The sequence below is a fragment of the Taudactylus pleione genome, unplaced genomic scaffold (genome assembly GCF_031769625.1).
Source record: "Taudactylus pleione unplaced genomic scaffold, aTauple2 ptg000108l, whole genome shotgun sequence".
Lineage (NCBI taxonomy): Eukaryota > Metazoa > Chordata > Amphibia > Anura > Myobatrachidae > Taudactylus > Taudactylus pleione.
The window spans coordinates 189,141-199,572 of record NW_028284510.1 but is presented as its reverse complement, the minus strand read 5'-3'; the positions used below and the strand labels follow the sequence as shown (position 1 = coordinate 199,572).

Below are 10,432 nucleotides of genomic sequence, written 5' to 3'. Positions count from 1 at the left end.
CAAAAAACAAGGCAGAGAATGCTGGGATGTGTAGTTCCACAGCAGCTGGAGGACCACAAGTTAAATATCCCTGGCCTACACAATCAACTCTATGAGGATATTTTAAAACACAAATGACATTAATACAATCACTTGTATAGAATTCACTGCAGGTAGAGGCGCCACCGGGACTGGTGACACCCAGTGCGCACTCTGACTATCCCTGTTTCGGATGGGGTGTGGCCTCGCGGGGGAGACCCCGATGACGTCACTCCGGGGGCAGCCCAGCATCGCTGTCAGCACTGTCGGCTCCTCTTCTATGACAGGTGCTGGGTGCTGCAGGAGAAGTCACACTGCAGCACCCAGCTCCTGTCACCGCGGAGGAGCCGGCATTTTGGTGTCACCCCCTCTAAGGGTGACACCCGGGTGCGGTCCGCACCCCTCGCACCCCCCTCATGACGCCACAGACTGTAGGGTAATCTAATACCATTACTCAGATCACTAATGCCTCACCTTATTTATTTATGTATTATTTTTCACTCCTCATCTCACCATTGAGAAATGTAATAAGTTACATGATGTTATCAACACTCCTATGATTAGAGGGAAAGCTGCTGACAGTCAGGACCTCTTTCCTGGTTGGCGATATCTAGTGACGCCCCTGCAAATACAAATACTATAGGCCAAAGTCCTTCACGCCACATCTCGCCATTGGGAAACTTAGGGCCTCATTTATTAATGACTTTTATCATACGCATAGTAATAAAGCTCGTTGTGTATGATAAATGGTGCTCCAGACAAGCCACACTGACTTCAACAAAACTACAATAAGATAATAAACTACAACTTAGGCCCGTATTCAATTAGCCGCGAAAAGCCGAGATCCGCGAAAAAGTATCGCCGATTGCGACATTTCATCATTCGGAAACTTTTCTCCATATTCAAATCAAAATAGTTTCAGAAAACGCAATGTGATGTAATGGGCGAAAAAGGATTTGCCTCTGAATAACAGGAGAAAATTATTTTTTTTTATTTTGGGGTGCAAAGGTGGGGAAACCACTCAGAACCCTTGGAACAGTCCCCCAAAAGAGAACTGTAAAAAAAATCCCTAAAAAAAACCCCAGAGGAAAACCCCAAAAAATTACTTTGAAAATTGGGGCGAAAAAGTACAAAGTTGGGGTACAAACATAAGAAGTAGTGAAATAGACTTTTGGGGGGTCTGCACGTATGGGTGAAATGTTTTTTTGATTGCAGGTGTTTGCTGAAGGCGCGTTTTTTAAAACTTTGCTTTTGCGACTTTAAACCATGCTAGCACCCGTTTTCAAGTACCCCAAATTTAATAGGACTACTTATTTTCACCAAAAAATACTGCTTAATGCTATTCTTCACCACTTGTGCAAAGACACTAATTAGATGCTATTGACACAACCCCAAATACCTTTATTAGGGCCATTCGGGAACATCTATATTGATCCCCAATGTTAGGGCATCTTTTGGGGGGTGTCAGGCTGATTTCCCCATTTCTGACAGCACTTTTACTCCTGTTTGAGTTTCGTAGGGACGCGTTTTCGCATCTTTCAGAATTGAATACGGCGAATAGCGGGGGAGCGCACGAAAAGTTTTCCCATGCAAACACGTGATGTAGGCTAAAAGTGCAGAATGCGAAAAAGTATAGCGGGTGCGAAACCAATTGAATACAGGCCTTAATTGTCATCAGCCAGAACATAAACTTGCAACAATGCCGCCTTGCAGTGACATTTGGTGGACAGTGGAAAGTCGCAGAATGGGCGAAGGCAGTCATGTGACCTTACGGCATCGGCTCTCATACTTTACTACTGTATCTTATTTATTATTGTGTAACTCTCCCCCAGTGCAACAGAATCTGCGACACTACTTACACATTGCCTGCAGGTATCAGGAGCGCTCAGCTTATGTGACAAGTTTCTAGTTTGCTGTAAACATCAGTGTTCTTTAGGACCGAATGTCATATACCAGCATATCTCCTTCATGCTATTTATTTTGTTAAATACCATTGATTCATTATAATATTCCAATTAGCTTCTGGCAAATGTCTTGACTATACTGTTACATTGATTACATAGGTACCATACCACACCTGTATACCATTACCTAGTGTCCTAAGCAATGGGTATATGCTGTGCATGTATCTTTTCAGCACATATAAGTAACATTATAGTACAAGATTAGTACTGTACTTAGAAAGATATTGAATTTTTTTTCTAATTTAAGTTTTTTCTTGCACATTTACAGAAAATGTGGCTGCCTCATTTGGGGCTAACAGAGGCACATGGATTCAGACTGCAGAGCGGCGGAGCTCTGAACCCCGAGATCATTGATGCCGCTCAGTCCATACTGTGGCGGCAATTTAATATGCAAGGCTTGCAGTGCACATGGGGAGGAATATTTAGCTCCTATAACCCCGTCTCTGGGCCTGCAGTACAGATCCACCCAGATAAGCCTCGCAGACACTGTTTCATGTCCTGTTTTCGGAATGGGCAGATACAAGTCGCGGACAGTGCTCAACAGTCAGAGTTTACCGCCTGTGCTCTGAAACAGCTGCAAGAACTGTACGGGACTGTTGTTCCAAAGGACACACTGAAAAACATCAAAATCCTGGATGTGGAGCAACAGCAGGAAACCTCCAGTGACTGCGTAGTGTATTCTATAGCAAATGCTGTGGAGATCCTCTTCAATGACGACGTTCCGTCTTGCAGCTACATCTATGAATTAATGAGGGAACATCTCATTGACTGCCTAGAAAATGGAACTTTTACACCATTTCCAAAAACTAGGAAAAGGAAACGTCGTGAGGAGTATGGGAGCAGCAAGAGGAGGAAATGTACTCCAGGTCATTAGATGCAGGTTCACATAAAATCCCTGGTGAAGCTGTGATTGGCCGATATGCATCGGGACCCACCACTTACAGACACGGCCACCTGCTCGCACGCTGCCAGGTTACCAGTAGAGGATGGCACGCTGCACCAACGCCAAACTTCCGGCTAAGCCAGGCTCGACACAACCGCAAGGTTGTTAACAAAGAACGAAGATCTGCTTCCCACAGCCCCGGAGTACACCCCTCGGTGCTACAGACCCGAATGTCACTACAACGGACACCGCTGCTGTACAGTTTGGCCGGGAGAATAAAGAATCAGGATCAGACCGAGACAAATATCCAGAAGCTTAGCCGCCTGTCTCAGCACTGTGAGCAAGACACAGACAGTGCTCACTTACACTGTACCCTGGACCTCCGGGAGTCACCTGTAGAGGAGGGTTACAGTGATCTACAGGAGCACCCTCCATGGGAAGCTGGGAGCTCAGCCTGCGGGGGACAGAACATACTTCTATACCGCAGGAAGAAGCTAATAGATAAGGGTCACCACATCATGGGTGTACAAAAATCAGGATTGCACCTTATTTGGGACCTACTCCCTGGAAAAATCCTAGATGGAAATTTAGGACAGAGATTTGGGTGAGCATACATGAATTATTAGCATTTGCACTTGCACCAAGCTCATGCTAGGTGTAAGAGATACTTCAGAAAAAGACTTCCATTCACCATACATACAGCTCAAAAAATCAGGGGTGTTGCGAGGGTGGTACGAGTGGGACACGAGCTCCGGGTGAGAAAATGGACAGAGGGCGCCATCCAGGGTACCGGAATTCATGGGGCGCTGCACAGTATGACGGCCGCCTGTTCATTTTATCTTGGTTTGCTCTATATCCTAAATAAGTTATGGATCCGAGATTCGTTTCTACATTTCATCTTCCCTCAAGCTGCCCAGATTATCTCCCCTCCGGCCCTCCCTCCTCTGTGATCATCTGCTGTCACCTCCCCTCTCCTCTACTTTCTTATTGGCCTCTGTCACCTCCCCTCTCCTCTCCGTTCTTATTGGCCTCTGTCACCTTCCCTCTCCTCTCCTTTCTTATTGGCCTCTGTCACCTGCCCACTCCTCTCCTTTTTTATTGGCCTCTGTCACCTCCCCTCTCCTCTACTTTCTTATTAGCCTCTGTCACCTCCCCTCTCTTCTCCTTTCTTATTGGCCTCGGTCACCTCCCCTCTTCTCTCCTTTCTTATTGGCCTCTGTCACCTCCCCTCTCCTCTCTTATTGGCCTCTGTCACCTTCCCTCTCCTCTTCTTTCTTATTGGCCTCTGTCACCTCCCCTCTCCTTTCCTTTCTTATTGGCCTCTGTCACCTCCCCTCTCTTCTCCTGTCTTATTGGCCTCTGTCGCCTCTCCTCTCCTGTCTTATTGGCCTCTGTCACCTCCCCTGTCATCTCCTTTCTTATGGGCCTCTGTCACCTCCCCTCTCCTGTCTTATGGGCTTCTGTCACCTCCTCTCTCTTCTCCTGTCTTATGGGCTTTTGTCACCTCCCCTCTCTTCTCCTGTCTTATTGGCCTCTGTCACCTCCCCTCTTCTTTCTTATTAGCCTCTGTCACCTCCCCTCTCCTCTCCTTTCTTATTGGCCTCTGTCACCTCCCCTCTCCTCTTCTTTCTTATTGGCCTCTGTCACCTCTCCTCTCTTCTCCTTTCTTATTGGCCTCTGTCACCTCCCCTCTCTTCTCCTTTCTTATTAGCCTCTGTCACCTCCCCTCTCTTCTCCTTTCTTATTGGCCTCTGTCACCTCCCCTCTCCTCTCCTTTCTTATTGACCTCTGTCACCTCCCCTCTCCTATTGGCCTCTGTCACCTCCCCTCTCCTCTTCTTTCTTATTGGCCTCTGTCACCTCCCCTCTCCTTTCTTATTGGCCTCTGTCACCTCCCCTCTCCTCTCCTGTCTTATTGGCCTCTGTCACTTCCCCTGTCATCTCCTTTCTTATTGGCCTCTGTCACCTCCCCTCTCCTGTCTTATGGGCCTCTGTCACCTCCCCTCTCTTCTCCTGTATTATTGGCCTCTGTCACCACCCCTCTCTTCTCCTTTCTTATGGGCCTCTGTCACCTCCCCTCTCCTCTCCTGTCTTATTGGCCTCTGTCACCTCCCCTCTCCTCTCTTATGGGCCTCTGTCACCTCCTCTCCTCTCCTGTCTTATTGGCTTCTGCCACCTCTCCTCTCCTTTCTTATTGGCCTCTGTCACCTCCCCTCTCCTTTCTTATTGGCTTCTGTCACCTCCCCTCTCCTTTCTTATTGGCCTCTGTCACCTCCCCTCTCCTCTCTTATTGGCCTCTGTCACCTCCCCTCTCCTCTCTTATTGGCCTCTGTCACCACCCCTCTCCTCTCTTATTGGCTTCTGTAACCTCCCCTCTCCTCTCCTTTCTTAGTGGCCTCTGTCACCTCCCCTCTCTGATCAGCACTTTCCTCTCCCCTCTCCTCTTTGATCCCCTCCCTCCTTCTCTCCTCATTCATCATTGGGCTTCAATTAACTTGAAAGTAACACATCTAAAGTAAAATCCTAAACATCAATTATAAGGCATGACTTTAAAAAACAGTCACTGCTTTGCTATGTAAAGTAATGGAGGTGTTCCCAGGCATGACCATAATGTGTTATTTGAAAGGTCCTTTAAAAAATATTAGGAGACCTGGAATAATAATAATGGTGGTAGACAGAGCATGGGTAGTAGTACTCACATTAATATAGGTACAATGTATATTTGTGAAGTAGGAGCGTAGCTAAGAAGGGGATTCCCATAGGTGTTCCCACTCCACTGACAGCTGCTTGGGGCAGTGATTGCAGTAATAAGCTGTGCACCCTGTGGAATCTCACTCTAGCACATGTACTCTGTCAGTTTAAGGTAAATGATCAAAATATATAATACAATCTCCTCTATTGACTGATAACAATGATTCAAAGTAGATAAAAGTCAGATCCTAGGAGCTATACATAATAAAGCAGTGCCAAAGGAGCTACTCCTTAATGTCAGATAAGTCACCGGAGCATTCTATTCCCCCAATGGGACCTCAATGCCCAGCATGATACTGCCACTGTTTGCTGTTTTCCTCTTAACTTCAGTATTCCCACGCAGGCTGGTCATACCCCACAGGAACAGTTCAGTACAGGGAGGGGGGCGCTATGACATGCACTTTCTCCAGGCACCATGGTTCCACACTACTCCTCTGACTCTAATCATATGTGGATTATAATACATGCCAACAACAATCCCATGACACTCCCCCAGGTCATACATAGAAACATAGAAATAGAGACTTTGATGGCAGATAAGAACCACTTTGCCCATCTAGTCTAGGTTACGTGTGATGGCATTGCCACTGCCCAGTTCCCACTACAAAATAACCTCCTGTGGAAACGGCAGTGTCTGCATGCTATATGAGCTACTGTACATTGACAAGGAACAGGGATCTTGGGATCCCTCTCTGGCAGATGGGCAGTGCACTTGTGAGAGTACACCACTGCATGCTGACACTGTCCTAATTCACTGCACATCTCACCATTGAGAAACTTAATAAGTTACATGATGTTATCAACACTCATATGATTGGTTGCTGATATCTAGTGAAGCCCCGGCAAACACAATACTATAGGCCAAAGTTAGCAGCCATGACATTCGTCCCGTTTCCTTACCAGGCCATCACAGCCAGGCCACACTGACTTCACCAAAACCGCAATCAGATAATAAACCACAACCAAATTGTCATCAGCCAGAGCAAAGACTTGCTGCAATGCCATCTTACAGTGACATTTGGTGCACAGCTGTATGAAGTCGTAGAATGGGCAAAGGCAGTCATGTGACCTTACGGCTTCGGCTCTCATACGTTATCACTCTTATGTATTATTGTGTAACTCTCCCCCAGTGCAACAGAATCTGCGACACTACTTACACATTGGCGCGGGCATCAGGAACGCTAAGCTTATGTGACGAGTTTCTGGTTTGCTGCAAAACTTCCGTGTTCTTTAGGACCGGATTTCATATATCAGCATGTCTCCTTCATGCTATTTGTTTTGTTACATACCATTGATTTATTATACTATTCCCATTGACTTCTGGCAAATATTGGACTATACTGTTACACTGATTACATGATTACATAGGAAAGATAGAAAGATATTGTATTTTTTTCTAATTAAAGTTTTTTTTACAGAACATGTGGCTGCCTCATATTGGGCACATAGATAACATCGTGAGGAGTATGGGAGCAACAACAGGAGGAAATGTACTCCAGGTCATTAGATGCAGGTTCACATAAAACCCCAGTTGAAGCTGTGATTGGCCGATATGCATTGGGACCCACCTCCTATAGACACGCCCACCTGCTCGCACGCTGCCAGATTACCAGCAGAGGATGGCACGCTGCACCAGTGCCTAACTTCTGGCTAAACCAGGCTCCACACAACCGCAATGTTGTTATCATAGAACGGAGATCTGCTTCCCACAGCCCCGGAGTGCACCCCTCTGTGCCACAGACCCGAATGTCACTACAATGGACACCGCTGCTGTACAGCCTGGCCGGGAGAATACAGAAGCAGGATCAGACCGAGACAGACATCCGGAATCTTAGCTGCCTGTCTCAGCACTGTGAGCAAGACACAGACAGTGCTCACTTACACTGTACCCTGGACCTCCGGGAGTCACCTGTAGAGGAGGGTTACAGTGATCTGCAGGAGCACCCTCCATGGGATGCTGGGAGCTCAGCCTGCGGGGGACAGAACATACTTCTATACCGCAGGAAGACGCTAATAGATAAGGGTCACCACATCATGGGTGTAAAAAACATTGATATTGCACCTTATTTGGGACCCACTCCCTGGAGAAATCCTAGAGGGAAATTTAGGACAGAGATTTGGGTGAGCATACATGTGGGATACTGCTTCCATTTATGTATCACTCACCCCTAAGTTTACATCCCTCACTGATGGTCTCACAGTATAGCACATCAGGGTAACATACAGTACTAACAACCCCCCTAAAAATTCTGCGTTTGCCACTGAAGAAGATCAAAAACCTTATAGAGATACAATCCCTGAAAGAGCGTCACAGTGAGAAGGTGATTGGCGTACCTACACTCTTCTATCATCCCTAATTGGGATTCAGACATTGTAATATTGACCTTTTATAATTGACCGATTCTAATCTTGGTTATCAATAAACACTATTACTTTATACATCTTGGTCATTGATATGGTTTTTCCACATACATCATATCCTCAGTTGAGCGCATATCCCCCCATTCCATATGTATTATCAGCTGTCTGATATGATTGGACTCATCTTAAGCAAAACCAGCATCTAGACCACAAGTAATGGCTGAGGACCAGCCGGAGGAGGAACCTACAATCCTGACTGCTATAGAAGAACTCCAAAATATGGGGGAAAGGGAAAATGTGAAGAAGAGTCTGCACAGGAATATGTATCAATATATGAATATATGAGAAAAAACCAACAGTAATATGTAGTCACATAGATTGAAAAAGCTATCTCAATTCAAAACACTGGTTGGTGGTGCACACTGGGGTTAGAGAGGTCAAAATATACAAAAAAAATGATTGCCAGAGCAAGTGAAGATGACTCCTTTGTGGGGCAATCTTAATAAAAGAAGTTTATTTAGATAGAATAAGAAATTATACTTATATTAAAATATTAATTTTTATTAGTATACTCATTAAAATACATATGAAATAATTGTTAAAATTCCTTACATAATAAACTTCTCTTATTAAGAGTGCCCTACAAAGGAGTCATCTTTACTTGCTCTGGTAAAAACATTTTTTGCTATGGAAGAACCTCAGCCTGAAGAGGAGACACCAGCAGACACGTTTGAGTCCACACAGGGGCCACAACAGGGCTATCCCTCCCAGCCACAAAACGAACCATTGGGTCAGGCAGCTGCAATTCCACTTTAAACACTGCAATTTAATAGTATATGTAAGCCCGAAGGCTGACATTTAAGCATGAGGGACATTAAACCATGAGTGTTTTGAGTGTTGCCAGTTTAATAACATGTTGGCTATTGCCCCTTTAAGTTTAGCTGTTCTTATGCAGCCAATGAATGTTCATAGGGAGTGGTCTAGGGGTATATAATGGAGTGAAGTATGTAAATCTGCCTCTTTGGCCCTCATTCAGAGCCGTACGCTCTGAGCAGAGCGCACGCTCTGAATGAGGGCCGGGCTCCATTTTCATGGAGCGTCCTCCTGGACGCTCGTATAGCTGTGGGTCACCACCCACAGGCTATACGAGCGTGCATTTTGATGGCCGCGATGGTCGTGACCATCGCGACCATCGAAATTGCGAGCCGGAGCCTGCGGTTGAGGTTTTCAACCGCAAACTCCGGAGTGATTTTGGCTCTATCAGAGCCAAAATCACTCCCACTGACATCACTAGTGATGTCAGTGGGCCGGCTTCTGACGGGAGGCGTTCCTGTGGGAACGCCCCCGTCAGGGAGGCACGCCCCCGGCACGCCCACCAAAGGGGGCGTGCTGTCAATCAACATTGACAGCACGCCCCCTTTGATCGGACACAACGAGCGAAGGAAAGTCCTTCGCTCGTCGTGTCTGGCGCATGCGCACGACGGAGCTCCCTCCGTCGTGCGCATGCTCAGTGCAGACCATCGACCCACTTGCGAGCGGACAGCCGCTCGCGAGTGGGTCTGAATCAGGCCCTTTGTTCCAGTTTTTTTTCCAGGACAGAGAAGTAACGTGTGATGTGACTCCCCTGATTAAATCTCCCTTTTGTCTTTTCTCCTTCTCCTCTTCTCTTCCCTCCTACTATTCTTTTGTACTCTTAGCATATACTTTAATTATTTTCACATATTATTTCATGCTTTCCCTGTATTCTTTCTCAATGATTCCTTCCTTCCTGGTCTCTCCCTGTTGCCCGTCATAATGTCCACCCATCGCTCCTCTGTTACGCTGCCCGCTGTATGTGCTGCCGGGCTAAAACAGCATGCTCCCGTGCTGCCCATCTCTCTCTCTCTCTCTCCCCCCCTCCCCTGAGCAGGCCGCTGCCGCCGCGCTTATCGCGGACTGGGCCTGTGGCAGCGCTTGCGCAGTAGGGCAGGGTCGCAGCTATGGCCGAGGCTGTCGGCCCCTGCCGTTTATATTTGCTGTACGGAGGCGGCCGGCGGTATCCGTCGCCTCCGAACCTGCCTCTCCAAACGGCACCAAGGTGCGCCCTTGCGCCTTAGCGCAGCCGAGGCCGGAAGCTTCGGCCCCGTCTGTGCTGTGAGACGGAGCGCGGCTCAGCGTGTTGCTGCTGGCTCCGTCTCTATATTGTTTAACCAGCGGCAGGCAGCGGTGCTGCCCCACTGGTTGGTTCAATGAGCGGCCTGCGGGCGGTTGCGCGCCCACGATTAGGGTCGCAAAGGCTGCGTGGCTTTGCCCCGAGTGCGGCCGCCATCTTTATACTGGGGGGGGCTGCTGCTGCCTGCTCTAGGCGCGGCAGGAAGCCCTCCCAGGTACCACAGTCTGCCAAAGGGGGAAGCCCTATTAGTGCCCCAGATTATAAGGAGCCATACAAAATTAGGATCCCCTCAGTAGTGTCACTA

General features: G+C 47.4%; 1 protein-coding gene across 1 annotated transcript; it reads left to right on the top strand.

Moving 5' to 3' along the window:
- The first annotated feature begins 2,253 nt into the window (after nucleotides 1–2,253).
- On the top strand, nucleotides 2,254–2,856 carry LOC148525416 (uncharacterized). The gene has a single exon (XM_088470924.1). The coding sequence runs from the start codon at nucleotides 2,254–2,256 to the stop codon at nucleotides 2,854–2,856; it is 603 nt and encodes a 200-aa protein (XP_088327050.1).
- Nucleotides 2,857–10,432: the final 7,576 nt, after the last annotated feature.